Here is a 23584-nt window from a genome sequence, read left to right as displayed (position 1 = left end):
GCACTGGCAGGTGCAAGGGAGCACCAGCAGTCCGACCGTAGCCGGTAACAGGCGGGGAAAACCCCCATTTCCTTGATTATCATAATGTGAATAAAGGCGATGTCACACTATACGAGTGTATTGTACGAGATTAGCCACGACAATAACCGATTGCAAAGCAAGCGATGATATCGTAATGCTCATCTTGTCAATCGACCATTCTCCGTACGAGGCACTCGTTTTCAATAAGAAGTTTGTTTTGTTTAACGACACCACTAGAGCACATTGATTATTTAATCATCGGCTTTGCATCCAGGATGTCAAACAGTTGGTAATTCTGACACGTAGTTATCATAGGAAAACAGCTACATTTTCCCTAATGCTGCAAGGTATCTTTTATATGCACTTTCCCACAGACAGGAAAGCAGATACCACAGTCTTTGACCAGTTGTGGTGCACTGGTTGGAATGAGAAAAACAAACCAATCAGTTGAATGGATCCACCGACGTGGTTCGATCCTGTGACGCAAGCACCTCAAGCGAGCACTCAACCGACTGAGCTAAATCCCGCCCCCTCATAACGAACCACCCTACGCTCTTAATGTGTGGCGTCGCCTCAAGAGAATGTAATATTATATTTTGTGTGTGTAAACTATTTGCATAACAGTTATTCACGATCTTCAAATAACATCATATAACCGGCTACAGACGTCTTTGTTTTTATTGTTATTATTTTATTTTTATTTTTAAGACTCCAGATAAAATTCTCAATAAAATTACGTTTGTATAATGTTATATAATGTAATGTTGTATAATGGCTACCAGATACCAGCAGAAAGGTGGCCGACTCGACAGTATAATGTTGTATAATGGCTACCAGATACCAGCAGAAAGGTGGCCGACTCGACAGTATAATGTTGTATAATGGCTACCAGATACCAGCAGAAAGGTGGCCGACTCGACAGTATAATGTTGTATAATGGCTACCAGATACCAGCAGAAAGGTGGCCGACTCGACAGTATAATGTTGTATAATGGCTACCAGATACCAGCAGAAAGGTGGCCGACTCGACAGTATAATTTCTCCAACGCCCGACTTAGACGGAAAGAAAATGTTTTATTTAACGACGCACTCAACACATTTTATTTACGGTTATATGGCTTTAGACACATGGTTAAGGACCACACAAATATTGAGAGAGGAAACCCGCTGTCGCCACTTCATGGGCTACTCTTTACGATTAACAGCAAGGGATCTTTTATATGCACCATCTCACATACAGGATAGCACATACCACGGTCTTTGATATATCAGTCGTGATGCACTGGCTGTAACAAGAAATAGGCCAATGGGCCCACCGATGGGGCTCGATCCTAGACCGACCGCGCATCTGTCGAACGCTTTACCACTGGGCTATGTCCTACCCCTGTTTGGTAGCAATGCAAATACTATGAAAGGAAGCAAGGAAATGTTTTATTTAACGACGCACTCAACACATTTTTTGCAAATACTATGAATGAACGTTGCTATCCAGACTCCTCTGGCATTGTTGTTTAATTAGGGCAAAGTCAACCTCCACCACTGGACGTACCCCTCACCACACCAAACATTTGGTATTTCTGACACATAGTCTTAGAGAGGAAACCCGCACTGCATGAAACGAGAAATAGCACAACGGGCCACCGATGGGGATCGATCCTAGACCGACCGCACATCAGACGAGCGCTTTACTACTGGGCTACGTCTCGTCTCCAAACGAATTAAAATTCCCGAATCAGAACAGTGTTTAATCATATCAGCATTATTAACAAATACTGGCGTAGCCAGGAATTTATAATTGAGGAGGGGGGAGGGGGATCACGTTTGTGTGTGTGTGTGTGTGTGTGTGTATGTGTGTGTGTATGATTTTATAAAATTTAATACAGTAAAAAAAAAAAAAAAGCTTGATTGAGGGCTCCATTGTCACCGTGCACCCCCCCCCCCCCCCTCCTCCCGCCACTCACGTCTCGCTACGCCACTGCTACCAACCAGCTATATAAGGTCCCACTGAATCACATGTTTACATGAATTATAACTAACGCTGTGAGTAGAATGCCAGAAACACGTGGTTAAAAGTGTTTAGGTCAGCTTATTTTACCCGAACATTTCTTTCAACACTGGGTTCGAGGGAGTTTACCACCTTGCCACCCATCCACCCCCGACCATGCTTATGGTTAAGTAAGCCTTTCTCTCCACTTTCTACTTTAATAGTGTGCTGCGACTAAATATAGATAACAAGTTTCTGCCTCAATAACAGTCACGTGATCATAGGGTTTTTCCGTGTGGTATTTCCTGGTTTCGTATCGTCAATGTCGTATTTGAGGAAGGAGACCAGATTTCTATATTTTGCGGGGGTTGTAATTCAGCTAGAAAGTAAAAATAGTTTACACTAACAGGTAAGATACTAATCGAAGGTTTTACTGACCATGTGAACTTCATTAATATTCATTAATGACGACAAAGCAATGTCCTATAGCGAATAATATAACAGTGAATACTAGCAGTATCATTTTCTGTAGTACTAGGTCTAGTTTGGTTGGGAATTACTATATTAGCCACTGGCGTAGGAAACGGAGGGGGTGGGGGTGCAAGGGGGGGGGCATGTGGCACCCACACTTTTAAGATATAGTGCTTTATATTTGCTTTATAATAGTGTAAATATAAAAGTGTGCCCCCCCCCCCCCACACACACACACACACACGCTTTGTGGCACCTTTCTACGCCACTGTTAGCGATAGCGTAGGAAGGTGCAAAAAAGTGTGTGTGAGGATGGGGTGGGGGAGGGAACACATATATACACAGCAGAAATTAACGGGTTCCTAAATTAATGCGAGTGACTGTAGGCAGACTAAAATGTGACACGAATTTAACGCGAGTGGCCTCCCTTTGAAATATTACTTTTCTAACAAAACACATTGTGCACTTTTCGGTTATTCGTTCATTTCAACTTATTTCCGTGCTTATATCCAATTAAGGTTCAAGCACGCTGCCCTGAGCACACACCTCAGCTATCTAGGCCGTCTGTCCAGGACAGTGGGTTAGTTGTTAGTTGTTTAGTGATTAGTGAGACAGAAGAGGGTGTAGTGGTTGGTTGGTCATGCTACTGCGGAAACTATATATCCTGAAATTGAATTTTCTGCTTTTTACAAGTAAAATTAATAATGACAAATACCAATACTACTTTTTCTATTCAGCCCCATCAGGATCGAACCTCATCGGTTCTCTATAACTGGTATATCAGGGGGTGGGGGGGGGGGGTAGGTGTGGTTGGTTGGTCATGCTACTGCGGAAACTATATATCCTGAAATGGAATTTTCTGCTTTTTACAAGTAAAATTAATAATGACAAATACCAATACTACTTTTTCTATTCAGCCCCATCAGGATCGAACCTCATCGGTTCTCTATAACTGGTATATCAAAGGCTTTGGTATGTGCTGCCCTGCCTTCCCCTTGCTGCTAATGGAGTTAAAGTTTAAAAAGTTAAAGTTTGTTTTGTTTAACGACACCACAAGAACACATTGATTTGTTTGTTTTAAAAAAAATATTTAAATATGGTGAATAGATTTCCTCAATGAAGGAGGGTCCATTCCCACTGACACATTTTACTATACGTTTGTTTCCATTAATGTCCAGTGAGTACATATTTATAAATAGTCTAATGTCAAATAAAAGTCAATCTTTGTTTATAATAGACCCCCGACCAAATCGGTAAAAAAAGAAAGAAAGAAATGTTTTATTTAACGACGCACTCAACACATTTTATTTACGGTTATATGGCGTCAGACATATGGTTAAGGACCACATAGATTTTGAGAGGAAACCCGCTGTCGCCACTACATGCGCTACTCTTTCCGATTAGCAGCAAGGGATCTTTTATTTGCGCTTCCCACAGACAGGATAGCACAAACCATGGCCTTTGTTCAACCAGTTATGGATCACTGGTCGGTGCAAGTAGTTTACACCTACCCATTGATATTAGGAGAAAATGAGCTGGCCTGAAAGTTAAATTCTGTTTTGTTTAACGACACCACTAGAACACATTGATTTATTAATCATCGGCTATTGGATGTCAAATATTTGCTCATTCCGACATTATTATAGTCTTAGAGAGGAAACCCACTACATTGTTCCATTAATAGCAAGGGATTTTTTTTTATATGCACTACCCACAGACAGGATAGCACATACCCACGGCCTTTGATATTATACCAGTCGTGGTGCACTGGCTAGAACGAGAAATAGCCCAATGGGCCCACCAACGGGGATCGATCCTAGACCGACCGCACATCAAATGAGACTTTAAAACTGTGCTACGTCCAGCCCATGCGCTTATGTGTGCACGTCTGTATGTCTGTACACCAGCCCTTCGATCTGTCTGTACGTATGTATGTCTGTACACCAGTCCTTCGATCTGTCTGTACGTATGTATGTATACATTTAGGATCGCGGAAGGAAGTAATTTAGACGAAACTAATGGCTGGTCTGCGTGTTATACGGGGTCACCACTGGGAACAAGGAAACGACGACGGGGGTGAAGGTCATCTCGGTACAATTGTGAACGTGAACGGCGACAACACGGCAGACGTCGTGTGGGACAACGGAAACCAGACCAGGTGCAAGATCGGGAAAGACGGCAAACATGAACTGCTCGTTTTCGACAACGCCACAGTGGGTAAGTGATAAAGTTATATTTAAATTAAAAAATATATATTTTGAGACTTATAAATACGTTTTTATATATACCTGTTGGACGGAATACTCAGTGGCGTAGCGTGGACGGGGCCACTGGGGCGGTTGCCCCGGGCGCAAAATTCTGGACTGGTGGAAGGAACTCGGGGAGTGCTAACGGTCCACTAGTTAGGGGGCGCAATACTTGCTTTGCCCCGGGCGTTAGCAACCCACGCTACGCCACTGGGAATACTGTGCGCCTTGAAAAGTTTGGTGTCACATGTGGCGATCTACGACATTATATCTGTGGGATAACTCGTGTGCGTCTGAGATTAGCATTGCGGGAAGTGATTGCTCTGTGACGTATCGACGTTAACAGTGTGAGAGTAAGTGCCGTAAATATGTTTTCTTACACACCAGTTGGTGAGAAAATCATGTTATTTTGATAACACATGGTTGTTTACACACATACGTGTGTTAACAATTTCAAGACATACGACTGATTACTCCTACGTGATGACCAGGTCACCAGTGCCATACATCCAATGAAAAACAACACGGTGGGAATCGATTACACTGTGACGTATAGTTAACCTGACAATCATGTGTCTGTGACGCGTAAGTTAGCTATATGTGCAACGGCTGTAAATAACTTTTAGTCGAAAAAGATGTTACAATTTGCTTAAAACCTGGATTTTTAGGATATGTAAGAAATAGAATAATACATTCGTGTCCGTTAGATACCATTTATCTGACAAATCGTTGTTTAAAAACGTATCAAACTCGCTTTCGCTCGTTAGATACATTTTAAAACAACTCGTTGTGAGATAAATGGTATCTAACGGCCACTCATGTATTATTCTCTATATAGCTGAACAAATATTAAACGTTTTTTTTTAAATTCTGTTTTTGTTTTCTTCTTCTTAAATTGTACACAGTGACACTCACATGGTAGACACAAATGGCTAAGTTTTGTTATTTGAATGTAGTATTTCGACATCATGTTTTTTTTTTTTTTCATTGGTCAGGAGTTCGCCATACGGATGTAACGTGTGATGGCTGCGATGAAGATGGTATATTTGGGATGCGCTGGAAATGTGTCGTGTGCAGGAAATGTGACCTTTGCCCTCTGTGCTACGTCCGAGATAAACATGACCTCACTCACGAGTTTATTCGATTCACTACTCCAAATTCTAGTGGGTAAGGCATTGTTTTAGTTATTGTTCCTATCAATGATGATCATGATGACGACAATGACAATGTTGGTGATGATAATGACAATGAATGTGATGATGATGATGATGATGATGATGACGATAATGACAATGTTGGTGATGATGATAATTACAATGACAGTGATGATGATGATGATGACAAAGACAATGCTGAAGGTAATAACAATGATGATGACTGATGATGATTATGACGATGATGATGATGACAATGACAATGATGTTGATATGACAATGACTATGATGATGATAATGACGATGACAGTGTCAGTGATGTTGATGATGATGATGACAATGATGTTTATGATGATGATGACGATGACTGATGTTGACGGTGATGATAACAATGATGATGATAATGACGATGGCAATGATGATGATGGTGATGATGATGATGATGATGACTATGATGTTGATGATGATGATAATGATAGTGAAAATGATGATGATGAAGGTAGTAATGATGATGACAGTGGTGAAGGTGATAATGATGGCAACTATGATGATGATGATGATGATGATGATGATGTTGAAGGCTGTAATGATGAGGATGCAGATGATGGTGATAATGTAACAAATTATGTTTATAAGTCCATATCCACATTCCACAAAGGCAAGTTTGAGATATGAATGTAATATCATAGCAGATGTGTTTAAAAAAAATTATACCAGCAATATTAATTTGTTATTTCATGACAGTGTCTACCTCAGGGGTAGAGTACTCGCTTGAGGTACGATTGTTGGTAAAATAGCTTCCGATGACACCAAAAACAGTGGTATGTACTGTTCTGGCTATAGGAATATACTTATAAAATGGTCCTTGACTACGTTTTAGTAGAAATATGTTATGTGGCGGACGGGGATTTATCTCTCTTTTTATCCTCTTTACCAAGTGTTGAACTAATCATGTGTAAGCCATTTATACACCAGACAGAGGTAGTTGAAAATGTGATATGATGCCATTGAATAAAGTTTGCTTAAAGGGACATGCTCTAGTTTTTAAACGCTACGGCATATTTTTGATTATTAGAGCCGTTTTTTATCACTGAAATCACACTTTACTTAGATTTTATTGTTTAGATAATCCATTTCCGTACATTCGAAGTGTTTTTGGTCAGTCTGGTGTTTTTAATATCACGAAATGCATTTCTCATATTTTTAAAAACGCACGTGCGTATGATAAGTATCAGTTATGGAGTCGAGTTTTAGTCGAGTTTTAGAGGGTATTTCACCCTTTCAAAGTCACAGACTCACGTTTCACTCAGCTGTAACGTTTTCCAAATGTGTTACAGGTTTGTAGATTAACTAAACTTAGTGTTAATTTTCACAGGTTGAAACTAGGGTCTGTCCCTTTAACTTGTATATTTCAGATTGAATGCGAAACAGCGTTCTGACTTTATCGTTATGAGGGGACGGGATTTAGCTCAGTCGGTTGAGTGCTCGCTTGAGGTGCTTGCGTTGCAGGATCGAACCACCTCGGTGGACCCATTCAACTGATTGTTTTTTTTCTCGTTCCAACCAATGCACCACAACTGGACAAAGGTCGTGGTATGTGGTTTCCTGTCTGCTGGAAAGTGCATATGAAAGATCCCTTGCTGCATTAGAAACAAATGTAGCGGGTTTCCCCTGATAACTACATGTTAGAATAACCATATGTTTGACATCCAATAGCCGATGATTAATTAATCAATGTGCTCCAGTGGTGTCGTTAAACAAAACAAACAAACTTTATCATTATCAATATACCCCCCTCCCTTGGTTTGATCTCAGGGCTCGACCTTAGCAGTAGTCTGGGTTGTTTTGGCTACCAATTTGTTGCCTGGGCTATCAGATGTCTAAAACCAGTAGTCCGCCGGTCTACTAGATTTTTTTTGCACATCCAATTGCTCCACAATCAACAAGATACTTAAACACGTAAAACCCCCCCACCTAAAACAACATGTTTAAGTAAAAATAAAGTATTTAGTTTTTTTAATTTATTAAAATTATTACCATTTTTACTTAGGGCTACCAGATTTTATAACCTGGTAGACCGGTGGGCTACCATTGCAAAACGTTAGGGTCAAGGCCTGGATCATCTGTGTAGACTTGCTTTCATTTCAGAGTAAAGGTGAGAAAGCGATCTTCCTGTCAGCGAATTCAGTCCACAGGAATCTTCCCCGGGGCGACAGTCGTGAGAGGAACACACTGGAAGTGGAGTAACCAAGATGGTAAGAAACCCGTCTTGCAAATTAGTGTAAATTTAAATATTTTAACACCTGCACATGTAGATTACACTATCAGTGTTGAATACTTTGTGACCCTTGGTCTTACCTGCAACATCTCAAGTGCAGAATGTACTAAATGGTCAAGTGGGGATTACACCATCTCTCTGTCTGTCTCTCTTCTCTCTCTCTGTCTCTGTCTGTCTGTCTGTTTGTCTCTCCCTCTCCCTATGTGTGTCTCTCCCCCTATCTCTGTCTCTCCCCTCTCGCTCTCCCTCTCCCCCTTTCTCTCCCTCCCCTCTCTCTCTCTCTCTCTCTCTCTCTCTCTCTCTCTCTCTCTCTCTCTCTCTCTCTCTCTCTCTCTGTCTATCTATTTCCGTATTCCCCCGTCTCACCCCCTCCTTTTTTTTTCGCTCTCTTGCAATTTTCTGTCCCTGTGTCTGACTCCTATATGTGTGTCTCCCTATCACTGTCTGTCCAGTCAACATTTAATTTCATAATCATGACCATATTTCAACCGTCTTTTAAAAAATAAACCTAACCATGGTCCTGATTTTAGGTGGTCCAGGATCCCCGGGTACAGTCAAAACTGTGGAGTACTCTCGAACGCACTCAGCCACACGTAACACGGTGGCGGTGACATGGGACAACGGGAACTCCAACATCTGTAGAGTCGGTGCCAACGGGATGATGGACTTGAAGTGTGTGGAAGAATGTCCTGGGATATATTATTACAAAGATCACCTGCCACAAATAGGTAAGGTTATTTTTCACATAAATATAAATCATGAACTAGAGATCATAGATAGTTCAGAGAGAGCGAGCGAGACAGAGAGAGAAAGAAACAGAGAGAGAGAGAGAGAGAGAGAGAGAGAGAGAGAGAGAGAGAGAGAGAGAGAGAGAGAGAGAGAGAGAGAGAGAGAGAGAGAGAGAGAGAGAGAGAGAGAGACAGGGGTACAGAGTAACAGACAGACAGGACAGAGGCAAAGGGGGGAAAGAATAGAGGGTGGGGCAGGCAGACACACATACACACATGATATGCAGAGAGAGAGAGAGAGAGAGAGAGAGAGAGAGAGAGAGAGAGAGAGAGAGAGAGAGAGAGAGAGAGAGAGAGAGGGAGGGGGGGGGAGAGAGAGAGAGAGAGAGAGAGAGAGAGAGAGAGAGAGAGAGAGAGAGAGAGAGGGAGACAGAGAGATAGAATGTGTGTGTGTGTGTGTGTGTGTGTGTGTGTGTGTGTGTGCCAGCGTGTGCACACATGTGATTGATTAAATGTGTGCATTCAACAACCACTTAACTGGTAAATCAAATACCCTATAGTACAATGCTAACATACCATTCACATCGACCAGTATTCGTATGTACCATGAAGACACGCACAATACACCGTACCTGCTTGTTTACAGAAGATGTCTCAGTCCAGGCCAGTCCGACAGTTGAGAGGGTTCCACGGTCTACCAGCGAGGACCTCCACGAGGGCGACACAGTATGCATCAAGCTGTCAGAGGAAGTGCTCAAGGCCAAACAGAACGAAGTCTCTGGTTGGACGGCTGGCATGGCTAACGTAGGTTTCCTTTCTGTTGTATATAGTCGGACATATTACACCGCAGGGAGGGATGTAGCCCAGTGATGAAGCGTTCGCTTGGTGTGCCGTTGGTCTGGGATCGATCCCCGTCGGTGGACCCATTGGGCTATTTCTCTTTCCAGCCAGTGCCGTGGTATATGCTATTCTGTCTGTAGGATGGTGCATATAAATCATCCTTGTAGTGGATTTCCTCTCTATTAGATTATATGTAAACAAATTACCAAATGTTTGACATCCAACAGCCGATGATTAATAAAATCAATGTGCTCTAGTGGTGTTGTTAAATAAAACAAACTTACACAAAAAAAATTCAAATATGTCTGTGTTGATCGTGCTCTTTGAATTTCCTGGTATATGTATCACAAGAGGATGGTGGTGATAGAAATGATTAAAACTTAATAATATTATGAAATGGACGAATAATAAATTTATAGCAAGTCAGTTTAAAATTAAATCCAAACATGAATTTGTATAGATCGGGCTGCCAAAAAACCCCTCAACAAAACATTATTGCTCTCGGTAATTTTGAGAAAACAAATATCGATGTGTGATGAGGCGAGCAGGTTTTCGCCAACGCGGAAATTCTTTTACACGGGCACACACGAGCGAGAGCAATTGCTCGCCTCAAATCATAAAGACTGATTTCGACTATAGTTTTGGACTGCAGTTAGACATATCTTAACTACATGGAAAGCCAGCGAAGCCAGGCAAATAACACTTGGCTATTAAGATTTAAAATATATTCTAAGGTACGAGATTAAATAGTAGAGATTAGGTCAAAATCTAAATACGTAGGTCTAATACACAGAACTGCTTCAAAAACAGAATTATAAAAAAAGCCAGTCGTTTTACACAGTCCCTTTTTAAATATCAGTGTAGAACCAGAGCCGTAACTGGGATTTGTGTGTGTGTGTGTGTGTGTGTGTGTGTGTGTGTGTGTGTGTGTGGGGGGGGGGGGGGGGGAGATGAATTTTTGGAACGAATGAGCATATAAGGCGCAAGACACTGGGGGTCTGGGGGCATGGTCCCCGCGGGAAACTTTGAAATCTAGAGGCTATGAAATACCTTTTTTTATCAGCCATTTCAGGGAAGTTACATATTTAAAGGGACATTCCTGAGTTTGCTGCATTGTAAGATGTTTCCGACTAATAAAATATTTCTACGATTAAACTTACATATTAAATATATTTTCTTTTTTTAGAATATCAGTGTCTGTGTATTCAATGTGTTTCTGGTCATCTTAATATTTGTAAGAAGCACAAATTTAACCTAGTAAACATATTAGAACGATCAGAAACACGTTTAGTATACACCCACTAATATTTTATGCAGAAAAAGATATATTTGATATGTAATTACAATCGTTAAAAGGTCTCTGTTAGTCGATGACATCTTATAAATTGCAGCAAACTCAGGAATGTCCCTTTAAAACGTCCATATCAATAACCAGTAATTTAGCTACGGCCCCGAGAACTGAATCTTTCTGAAATAGATCCCCTTGAAACCAGAATGATTACTTAAGTGTCTGTGTAAAAATTTCTTTTGTACAAAAATATAAATGGTATTTGATCACTACCAGTCTGAATGAAGAAGTATTGTCTATTCTGTAACAGTGTATCGGCAAACTCGGAGTTATTAAAAGCTTCACGCCCACGGGGGAAGCCATGGTTGAATTCGAAGGACTAAGATTGCGGTTTTACCAAGGAGCCTTGCAAAAAGTTCCCAAACTGTCAGTGGGTGACATTGTGAGGATCATGGCTGACGAAGAAAAGGTCAAGGTCATGCAGAAATCTAACGGTGGATGGGAGAAGAACATGGTTAAAGTAAGTACAAAGTTAACTTAGTGCAAACAATGTCTCAGATTTAAACACAATCATCACCGAATTTGAGTTAGTTGTATACATGGGCGGATACTTGGAATTAGGAAAAACTTTGGTGGATGAGATTAGTTTGGAACATAAATTATGTATTAAATTTACCCTTTCCCGCCAAAAAACCCGACCAAAATAAAAAGAAGAAAGAAAGGAACATGGTACATATCAGGGCCGTAGCTAGCAGGGGGCAAGGGGGGCATTATAGAAACTTAAAGAAAAGGAGTTTTAGACTATTAACCACTCAGTTGCCCCCCCCCCCCCCCCCCCACCCCCAAACAAAAAATCCTAGCTACGGCCCTGCATATATGATATAAACATTAATTAATGCATTGTTAATTTTCAGAATATTAAAACAAATTAATGGTTTGTGCTTTTCTATGATCAGTGATCTTTGTCACTGTCTGTCTGTCTCTATTTATCTATCTATCTATCTATCTATCTATCTATCTATATATATATATATATATATATATATATATATATATATATATATATATATATATATATATATATATATATACATATATATATATCTTTCTTTCTTCTTTCTTTCTCTCTCTGTCTCTGTACCTGTCTTTCTATGTCTCCCGCTCTCTTTCTATCACATTCACTCTTTCTCTCTCTCTCTCTCTTATATTAAACGAAAAAAAGTAATATTAGAAAGAGTCCATTATTAATAAATTTATATCCCGATATTAAAATAATGTTCACTTATTTTATATACCAAAAAAGGTACTCCAATATAAAATGTACCATGGCATCCCACTTCACATATCCATACACCCTTGGCAATTAACCTCGGCAATCAGCAATGTCGTGGAGATTGCCGCAGCATTTTCTTTTTTCCACGCATTTATTTTGCCGTGGAACTTTCAATTTGCTATGTCACTTTTCTTAGATAATTATTTATTTTTCTAATACTGGCAAATTAAACTTCTTTCTTACATATTAACCACAAAATTGATATGCCATGTAGACTTATTTGTGCATGGCATATATTTAGGTTTTTGCTTTGGCCATAGAGAATACTACGTAAGCGGACGTTAGATACCGTTTATCTTACAATGAGTTGTTTAAAAACGTATCTAACGAGCGAAAACGAGTTGGATACATTTGTCTTACACACCCGTTGATGAGAACGCCATGCGTTATTTATGATAAAACATACCCTGTTTACACACGTACATGTGTTAACAATTTCAAGACATACGACTGGCTGCTCCTAGGTGATGAACAGGTCACTAATGCCATATATCCAATGAAAAACAACATGATGGAAATCTATTACACTGTGACGTATAGTTAACCTGACAGTCATGTGTCTGTGACGCATAATACAGCTACAAGTGCAATGGGTTGTAAATGTCTTTTAGTTGAAAAAAGACATTTAAAATATGCTTAAAACCTGGTTTTTGAGGATATGTAAGAAATAAAATAATACTTTCGCTTTCGCTCGTTAGATACATTTGAAAACAACTCGCTGTGAGATAAATGGTATCTAACGGCCATTCATTTATTATTCTCTATATCCTTCAGAAAAAAGTTTCAAAATAAATTTAAACGCCGTTTCCAACTAAAACCTATGTACGGCCCTGTTACGCTTAAAGTTAACTTGTGCGTTACAGAAAGTCAATTTCAGGTTATCTTGTACGTCACAGAGTTATCGATTCAACCATATTTTTTTATTGGATGGTATGGCATTGGTAACCTGGTTATCACCTAGGTGCAGCCAGTCGTATGTCTTTAAAATGTTATCGCACGTACGTGTGTTAACAAGTATGTGTTATCAAAAATAAAGAATGATGTTGTCACCATCGGGTGTGTAAGAAATGTCCTTAATTGTCAGGATTGTCCTACCAGCCAGGGCTCAACTTCAGAAAACATCGTAAGCCTAGTTTTGCATGTAAACGTAAATCAACGACTGAATGATGAATCGCCATGTTTTATTACTATTATAGTACAACAAATATAGTTAAAAATACACGTATTTCATTTTCTTTTGTCCTTAAAATTCACCTTCTTCTGTAATGACGTAATTTTCTGTGTGAAATAGATGCCAAACTTGAAACACGTGTAAATGTATTGCCAGTATAACTGCTAGTTGCAGACATAAACTTACGATGTTTTGTGACAATAGACCCCTGATATCATATCCGCTATTGGTTGGTTTGTTATATGTAGATTCCTCCTCTATCGTCTTCTGAGCACCGCAGATACTGCACCAATCCATATTACATTTTGTCACATACATAAAAATACTTGCTAACTACAGATACTTTAAACGTATATACAGTTCGAGATGAGCCCCATGAGGAATATTTGGTGAGCACTAATACAATGGTAATACTAACAACAATGGCGTATCCAGCATGAGGAATTTCCCCAGATTTATTTTATTTTTCCCATGAAACTGATATTTGTTTTACAGGTCTGGGTTTACCTCGGTGTTTTTTCCTCTCTGGCTACGCCCCAGGGCCCCGTTCCACGAAGCGATCTTAGCCCTAAGATTACCGTAGGCGCATAGCTAACCTATGCACTTAAGTTGATCTTAGGACTAAGATCGCTTCGTGGAACGGGGACCTGAACAATAAATTAATTTCTAAAACTACACTAAACTACACTAATAAAACAAAGTTAGCATTGTTTAGAGTTCTTGTCCGTCCTGCATCTTGGGTCTAAGCTAAGCCAGTCCAGTCTTGCACATTTATAAGGCGCACTAATACAATAACAACGAATTACTAATTACAGGCTTTAGGCAAATGCGGAAAGGTTATAAAAGTGGACGAAGATAGAGGGGTGGTGATCGGGTTCGGTCAGAAAACTTGGGTCTTTAATCCAGTCTGCTGTACACCGGCGCCCGGTAACGTTGTCGACGTCATCAACGCCAGCAGCAGCAGCAGCAGCAGCAGCAGCAGCGACAGCTCACCCACGTCCAGTATGGATGGTTCACAAGGACAAAATGGTAATATATATATATATATATTTGTGGTGTCATTTAGACTATTGTCAGTGTCGTCATTTCTGATACTGCGATGTAATATCGACTTAAAGTTCTATCAGGTAAATGGACAGGTTATAAATATCATCATTTGTGATACCATGACATTTGTTTGAATTTAAATGCTAATAATGTCAAGTCAGGCAATGTCATGTGTCATTTGAATTGTATTTGTCATAGTTTGTGACACACACACACACACACACACACACACACATATATATATATAGATAGAGAGAGAGAGAGAGAGAGAGAGAGAGAGAGAGAGAGAGAGAGAGAGAGAGAGAGAGAGAGAGAGAGAGAGAGAGAGAGAGAGAGAGAGAGAGAGAGAGAGATACATCCCAACAACCAACTCTCTACCTCGAGTGAGTGAATGAATGACGGAATGAATATATAAATTGATTGATTGGTTGATTGATTGCTATGCATGGACGAATGAAAATACAAATTAATATCACATGACTGACTGCTAAAGACATGTAAACCTTGACACCAGACATGCAGGACCAGTTGTTGAAGATGTTGGCAGGACTGCTGGTGAAGAAAGACCCAGGCGCCGGCCTCAACATCAACTCCGACATCCTGTACGTCGCCATCGTCGAGGGGAACGTCGACCTCGTCAGAACCATCGCACGCATCCAGCCCAGTCTGGTAGGATTATTTGCTTTCAACTTTCATTTTCATTTATCTTGGTTTTTGTACTTGTATCAAATTCATATTCAAGTACGTTGTCCTGATCATACACATTGACTGTCTAAAGATGAACGTTTGTTTTGTTTAACGACACGACAAGAGCACACTGATATGTTTTTAATCATCTGATATTGGATGTCAAACATTTGGTAATTTCGACATATAGTCTTAGAAAGGAAACCCACTACATTTTTCCATTAGTAGCAATTTTTTTTTTATCTGCACTATCCCACAGACAGTATAGCACATACCACAGCCTTTGATATACCAGTCGTAGTGCAATTGCTGGAGCGGGAAATAGCCCAATGGGCACATCAATGGGGATCGATCCCAAACCAACCGTGCATCAAGCGAGCGCTTTACCACTGGGCCACGTCCTGGCCATCTAAACATGAACTGGATTGTTTATACCCCCCCCCCCCCCCACACCTTTGAAACAAAGAAGAAATTCTTACCCCATCCAATAATAATTATAATAATAATAATAATAATAATAATAATAAGCAAGTGCCTAAATACTCCCATTCCCTTATCAATATTATATAAAAAGTGCCAAGATTGAAAAAAATCCGCCCTAAAAAAATTGAAAAAACAAAACAAAACGGAAAAAGAAATAGCAAACAAACAATAAAGAAAACGAAATAAAACAAAATCATAGTCGGGTCTACAAGAAAAAGGTTTACACAAAGCGGTGTCATTGACAAGATCTATGCTGATACTTTTTGCGTGTTGTCTTCCTTTAACAGTAGGTTTGACCCCCAATAGCTGGGGGCGGGACATAGCCGAGTGGTAAGACGTTCACTTGATGCGCAATGTTTCTAGGATCGATCCCCGTCGGTAGACCGATTAGGTTATTTCTCTTTCCAGCCAGTGCTCCACAACTGGTGTAACAAAGGCCATGGTATGTACTATACTGTCAGTGGGATTGTGCATGTAAACCATCCCTTGCTGCTAATTGAAAAGAGTAGCCCATGGTGGTGACAGTGGGTTTCCTCTCTCAATATCTGTGTGGTCCGTAACGATATGTCTGACGCCATATAATAACCGTAAATGAAATGTGTTGAGTGCGTCGTTAAATAAAAACATTTCCTTCCTTCTTTTAACAGTAGTTTGACACACCAATATCCGATGTATTTTTCGTACTGGGATGTCGCTAAACATCTGTTCTATTCCCTTAACAGATAAACACGAAGCACAAGGGAGTGACTCCGCTGATAATTGCTGGGGTGTCGTTAAACATCTATTCTATTCCCTTAACAGATAAACGCGAAGCACAAGGGAGTGACTCCGCTGATAATTGCTGGGGTGTCGTTAAACATCCGTTCTATTCCCTTAACAGATAAACACGAAGCACAAGGTAGTGACTCCGCTGATAATTGCTGGGGTGTCGTTAAACATCCGTTCTATTCCCTTAACAGATAAACACGAAGCACAAGGGAGTGACTCCGCTGATAATTGCTGGGGTGTCGTTAAACATCTATTCTATTCCCTTAACAGATAAACGCGAAGCACAAGGGAGTGACTCCGCTGATAATTGCTGGGGTGTAGTTAAACATCTGGCCTCAGACCACAATTAATTTCGCTATATGTTTCTATATAGCCTTAGTGGCTATAACATTTTTATTAATATCAGCAGGCCCGTGAAGTTTTGTATGTACCTTTGCCTGCATGGGGGACACATACCCTGAAAAGGACAACCCCTGTTGTCCAGCTCTTTCTCCCAGCATATTGGTTTAAACAGACACACCCTCTAAACCAGGCCGGAGTACACCCATTTTACACAAAAAGTACTACTTTTGCATGGGCCGGAATTACCACAAACAAGTCTTCAATGTCAACAAGTTACACATGTTTACAAACTACATGCTATCCCCTGTCACTTCAGTCAAACAGTTGCCACTTCATAGCTGTCTGCCATGAAATAATCACAGTCAAATAGCAGACTACTTGCGCGGTCAAATTTCCGGATTTTGGACAACCAAATGGGAAGATAACTGTAATCTGAGGCCATCTGTTCTATTCCTTTAACAGATAAACGCGAAGCACAAGGGAGTGACTCCGCTGATAATTGCGGCACGTGAAGGACAGATGGATATCGTGACTGTCCTGCTGGAAAACAAGGCTCAGACAGAGGCTGCAGACGACAAAGGAAACACGGCCCTGTGTTTTGCATTAAATGCGTGAGTTCTTCAAACAAACATGAAAGGGACCTGTACTGAGTTTACAGCCAAAGTTGAGACGGAGACGGGGGGGGGGGGGGGGGGGGGGGGGGGGTCTAGGGATGGGCTGGTAGGGTTGGGGGGATGGAAAATAAAAAATATTATTGGTTTGTAAATTTTAAGGCAGAGATGAATTTTACTTTGTAGAATGCATGAAATTGCATTTCAGGTCATCTAGTTTTTAAAATGTTACGGGGGAGCGTACCCCTGAACCCCTTAGATATTTTACTTTTCGATCTCAGTCAGTTCCTCCCCCCCCCCACCCACTATTCATTCATTTCAACTTGTTTCCGTGCTTATATCCAATTAAGTTTCAAGCACGCTATTCTGGGCATACACATCTCAGCTCTCTGGGCTGTCTGTCCAGGACAGTGGGTTAGTTGTTAGTTGGTTTGTGGTTAGTGAGAAAGAAGAGGGTGTTGTGGCCATACACCTACCCATTGAGCCCTTGAGAAGTCGCTCTGGATTGGAGCCGGTACTGGGCTGCGAGCCCTGTACCTACTAGCCTGTAGTCCGATGGCTTAACCACTGCGCCACATTCCCTTAATTAAATGTCTACTTACTTCTGCCATGCCAGATGTTTCCGACCAACAGAGCCATTTGGGCAAATAAAATTACATATTTAATACATAAGTATGCTAATCATCTGAATATTTCTTGTGCTTACTGATACTAATACTGTTGGAAAGTTACGCACATATTACTTATTTAAAAACAAAAGTGTGTTGTACAGAACATTATGTTAATGTAAATATGTCTTATTTTGTAAAAACAAAATGTAAATATGTGTACTGTACCAGAACACTATGTTAATGTACAGAATGTCAAATTATGTATTAATGTAAATATGTCAAATAAGTGTATTGTAAAGAACATTATGTTAATAATGTAAAATGAGTGTACTGTACAATAAATGTGTACTGTAAAAAAAGTGTACAGAACATTATGTAATGTTAATGTAAATTAATTGTAAATAGGTCAAATGTCAAATGTAAATATGTCAAATACGTGTATTGTAAAGAAACACTATACAGAACATGTTAATGTAAATATGTCAAATAAGTGTATTGTAAATATTGTCTTTACAGAACATTAATGTTAATGTAAATATGTCAATATGTCAAATGATTATGTTAATGTGTACTGTACAGAACATTAAATATTTAATAAGTGTAAATGTTAAGTAAATATGTCAAAATATTATGTAAAAAAGTGTGTACTGTACAGAACATTAGTTAATGTTATGTAAAACATTATGTGAATGTAAATATTTAAAATAAGTGTATTATGTTAATGTAAATATGTCAAATAAGTGTACTGTACAGAACATTATGTTAATGTAAATATGTCAAATACGTGTATTGTAAAGAACACTATGTTAATGTAAATATTTAAAATAAGTGTATTATGTTAATATAAATATGTCAAATAAGTGTACCGTTAAGAACATTATGTTCATGTAAATATGTCAAATAAGTCTATTGTATTATTGTATAGAACATGATGTTAATGTAAATATGTCAAATAAGTGTACTGTACAGAACACTATGTTAATGTAAATATGTCAAATGTATGTATTGTACAGAACATGTTAATGTAAATATGTCAAATAAGTGTATTGTACAGAACATTATGTTAATGTAAATATGTCAAATGAGTGTACTGTACAGAACATTATGTTAATGTAAATATGTAAAAAAGTGTACTGTACAGAACATTATGTTAATGTAAATATTTAAAATAATTGTATTATGTTAATGTAAATATGTCAAATAAGTGTACTGTACAGAACATTATGTTAATGTAAATATGTCAAATACGTGTATTGTAAAGAACACTATGTTAATGTAAATATTTAAAATAAGTGTATTATGTTAATATAAATATGTCAAATAAGTGTACCGTAAAGAACATTATGTTCATGTAAATATGTCAAATAAGTGTACCGTAAAGAACATTATGTTCATGTAAATATGTCAAATAAGTGTACCGTAAAGAACATTATGTTCATGTAAATATGTCAAATAAGTCTATTGTATTATTGTATAGAACATGATGTTAATGTAAATATGTCAAACATGTTTATTGTACAGAACATGTTAATGTAAATATGTCAAATAAGTACAGAGGTTCCAACTGTTTTTCTTTGCGAGGTCTGTAATAATATATTTCTTTTTGTCTCCTTAGGAAAAAAGAAAAAGTTGCTGAACTTCTGCTCGAGGAAGGAGCACAAGCCGATATGTGCAACAAAGATGGCAGAACCCCGCTTCATTTCGCAGCTTACGCCAATCTCCACCGTGTCATGGGTCCTCTCATAAAATATGGATGTCCTGTCAATGCTCAGGTAAACCGGTGACGTCACTGGAAAATACTTGAATAGAAGGCGGCCTCTATACCACCCCCCCCCCCCTCCCAGATGTTGTGAGACCCAGCCTCCATTCAGAAGGTTGTTTTGTTTAACAACAACACTAGAGCACATTGATTTATTCATCATCGGTTATTGGATGTCAACTATTTGGTAATTTTGACATATAGTCTTAGAGAGGAAACCTGCTACATTTTTCCATTAGTAGCAAGAGATTCTTTATATGCAGTATCGCAAAGACAGGATAGCACATACCACGGGTGGGGCGTAGCCTAGTGGTAAAGCGCTCGCTTGATGTGCGGTTGGTTTGGGATCGATCCCCGTCGGTGGATCCATTGGGCTATTTTCCGTTCCAGCCAGTGCTCCAAAATTGGTGTAACAAAGGCCGTGGTATTTACTATTCTGTCTGTGAGATGGTGCATTTAAAAGATCCCTTGCTGCTAATCAAAAAGAGTAGCCGATGAAGTGTCGACAGCGGGATTCTTCTCTCATGTCTGTGTGGTCCATATAACCATAAATAAAATGTGTAGAGTGCATCATTAAATAAACCATTTCATTTCTTCTAACTTTATCCAGTTGTGTTGCAGGTTTATAGATTAACCAAACTTACTGTGTTAATTTTCACGGGTTGAAACTAGAGTTTGGGACTTTAATGTTCCATCTGCTTGATTGTTTGTTTCCTAGGATGATGAAGGAGACACAGCTCTGCATGACGCTATATCCAAAGGGAATCAGGGAGCCATTGATATAATCTGCCGGGCCGCAAGAATCGATTTTACGGTCACCAACAACAAGGGATTTAACCCCATACAGCTCGCCTCACTCCGAGACTGCCCCTTGTAAGTGGACCACAAGTAGATTTGGTGATGTAATGGTTACACCGAATATCTGTCTGTCTTTATCTTTATCACTCTCTCTATGTGTTTGTCTTTGTCTGTGTATATATCATTCTATGCCTACATGTCTATCTCCCTTCTCTCTCCTATCTCTCTCTCTACCCTCTTCTCTATATCTATATCTCTCTCCCCCATCTCCCTTCGTCCTTCGTCCATCCATCACTCTCTTTGTCTCTCCCTTCCTCTCCATCTGTCCATCTCTAAATGGTACTAAATGGTAGAGTGGGGCTTCCACCATCTCTGTCTGTCTGTTAGTGTGTCTCTCTCTGTCTCGGTCTCTCTCTCTCTCTCTCTCTCTCTCTCTCTCTCTCTCTCTCTCTCTCTCTCTCTCTCTCTCTCTCTCTCTCCATCCATCCATTCGTCTCTCCATTCATCACTCTCTACCCCTTACTGTCTTTTTTAATCCCTCTTCACTTCTCTTTCTTATTCTCACTAACACCCTTTTACTAACCAATAACTATTAACACTTGTCGTGACAAACAAGCTGAACAGATATGAAATAATTAGATGTCTTTTTCTCACAGGGCCGTGGAGAGGATTTTACAGAGAGACAAGGGGACTGCAAACTCCAAGATGGTCAAACATTTGTTTACTCCACTCCACATCGCAGTCAACAACAACCACGTGCAGTGCGCCAGACTGCTTATTGTCGAGGTGTGTGCCCAGTAAAGCCCCAGTCACATATGTAGTAGTGTTGTGCTCCTAGAGGGAATTTCCCTATTAGTTCAGTTGGTAGAGCGCTGGACTTTCGTACTGACAGTCTGTGGTTCGGATCTCCTCGGTGGAGGTTGATATTTATCTGATACATATGGAGCCGACGTAGGGACTGGGTGTGTTTTAACACAAGAATACAATTATAACCCAGTCAGGAACCGTAACAGTTCAACTACCCGTGGCCCACAGCTCCGGGAGGTAGCTTCACTCGAGGGGAGAGTATGTAGTAGTGTTGGTATAAAGTGCTCCTACTGGCAGTAGCTAGTGGGGATTTCCCTATTAGCTCAGTTGGTAAAGCGCTGGACTCTCGTACTAAGAGTCTATGGTTCGAATCCCCTCAGTAGAGGTTGATAATTATCTGTTACACATATACATGATTTTTGCCACGAATATCCCCGATCCTATCCTGCCACGTGTGCACCCGAATTGTAGCCGAAATCGGCATATATCGGCTTCACTCACGACCTCTCTACGACTATTCACGACTACTGTAAGTTAATACTGAGATTGCACTACGTTCTTGAAGCCGATTCATTACGAACTGCTATGACGTAGTAATCCTCCACAGGTACCTTGACGAACACCGTACGACTCATCAGGATTTATCCGGAATGTGCCACGAATTACTCCGACTGTACTAAGACTCCTCACGACTGTCTCTCGGTTTACTCCGACGTCCGCAAGACTCGCATAAAAGGGCCTGCCGATTAGCATAGTCCCACGATTACCTCCGACTATCACGACTGTGTCTACGGTGCACCTACGGATATGCATGATGCATTCACGACTGCTTTAAGAATGTGTCACGAATTGAAAAATTACCAGCTAATGTAACCAGAGGGGGGGGGGGGGGGGGGGGGGGAGGTGAGTGGGTGGGAATGCCCACATCACACCTCTTTACACCTCACAACGTTACATATTCTTTCAGTTCGCAACTTAACACGACTAATAGACAGTTTTGTTATCTCACCACCCCAATGTGGGTGCCCCTCCCAATATAAAGTCCTGGATATACCAGTGGTCATGTCCCCCGTTCTGTTACACATCACTTTTCCACCACCACCTTCTGCTTGCCCCCCCCCCCCCCCCCCCCCCATATATATCCCTGGCTATGCCAATGGTTTGGGCCTTAGTGATTTTTTATTTTTTATTTTTTTTATTTTGTGAAACTTGATGTTTGCACTAACATATAAAACAATATTTAAAAATGGCTGCCACAACTCTTTGGAATAAAATGAAACTAAAGCTTCTTTTCAATGAATAAGATGTGTATGGTAAATACAATTTTACAATGGTGCCTCATTTTGGATGCCACAAATCCTTCCAATAATATGGAACTAAAATTTAAGTTTACAATCAGTACATTATAAAGATTTTTGACAGCTATTTTCCTTAATCGACATCTACTTCAGGAAATGGTAATCATCGCAGTGAAATGTGGTATTTTGTCTGAGTATTTTTCTGTGTTCAGGGATCACTTATATTTTGCATTTACCATAGTTTCACACCTAATAGTCGATGTCTTTTTCGTGCTGGGGTTTTGTTAAACAACTGTTGTATTCTATGTTCAGGGAAGCGCATCACTCAATTCAGGTGATGAAAATGGGGTCACCCCCTTACATCTGGCGTGTCACAGTGCGTACTACGAATCTGCGGAGCTACTGGCGGAAAAAGGTAAATTAAAGACACTCACCCACCTTTTTGAATTAATATGAAAGATAAAGTTAGACCACATCGATTTATCAATCATCGGCTGTTGGAAAGAAGGAAAGGTTTTATTTAACGACTCACCCAGCTATTGGATGTCGGTCATTATATAATTGTGACATTTATCATTTACTAGGAAGTGATCTTTTAATTACACTTTCCCAGACACAGAACAGCACATACCATGGCCTCTGATATACCAGTTGTGGGGCACTGGTTGGGACGAACAAAAACCCCATATCAAAGAATGGATCCACCGAGGAGGTTTGATCCTCCGACCCTTGCACTTCAGCCTAGCAATCTGCTAACAAAGCTAGATCCCGCTCCCTGTACACATATGGTGTCGCATCTCCGTCCCTATACTTTTGTTGATGACACCCGTTACCAAAATGGGGAGTATAGAATGTAACT

General features: G+C 39.9%; 1 protein-coding gene across 1 annotated transcript in view; it reads left to right on the top strand.

Moving 5' to 3' along the window:
- The first annotated feature begins 2310 nt into the window (after nt 1–2310).
- The window catches only part of LOC121390334 (E3 ubiquitin-protein ligase MIB2-like), a 32895-nt gene continuing 11621 nt past the window's right edge, over nt 2311–23584 (top strand). Inside the window, exons 1-14 of the mRNA XM_041522121.1 lie at nt 2311–2414; nt 4463–4693; nt 5718–5889; nt 8025–8131; nt 8685–8882; nt 9529–9686; nt 11321–11530; nt 14330–14543; nt 15076–15230; nt 17304–17452; nt 19679–19835; nt 20541–20695; nt 21277–21406; nt 23038–23140. Coding sequence (XP_041378055.1) covers nt 4495–4693; nt 5718–5889; nt 8025–8131; nt 8685–8882; nt 9529–9686; nt 11321–11530; nt 14330–14543; nt 15076–15230; nt 17304–17452; nt 19679–19835; nt 20541–20695; nt 21277–21406; nt 23038–23140 — 2107 coding nt within the window. The 5' untranslated portion in view covers nt 2311–2414; nt 4463–4494. The remainder of the gene's footprint in view (nt 2415–4462; nt 4694–5717; nt 5890–8024; nt 8132–8684; nt 8883–9528; nt 9687–11320; nt 11531–14329; nt 14544–15075; nt 15231–17303; nt 17453–19678; nt 19836–20540; nt 20696–21276; nt 21407–23037; nt 23141–23584) is intronic.

Source organism: Gigantopelta aegis, chromosome 15 (assembly GCF_016097555.1).
Source record: "Gigantopelta aegis isolate Gae_Host chromosome 15, Gae_host_genome, whole genome shotgun sequence".
Taxonomy (NCBI): domain Eukaryota; kingdom Metazoa; phylum Mollusca; class Gastropoda; order Neomphalida; family Peltospiridae; genus Gigantopelta; species Gigantopelta aegis.
This window is presented reverse-complemented; position numbering and strand designations above follow the sequence as displayed.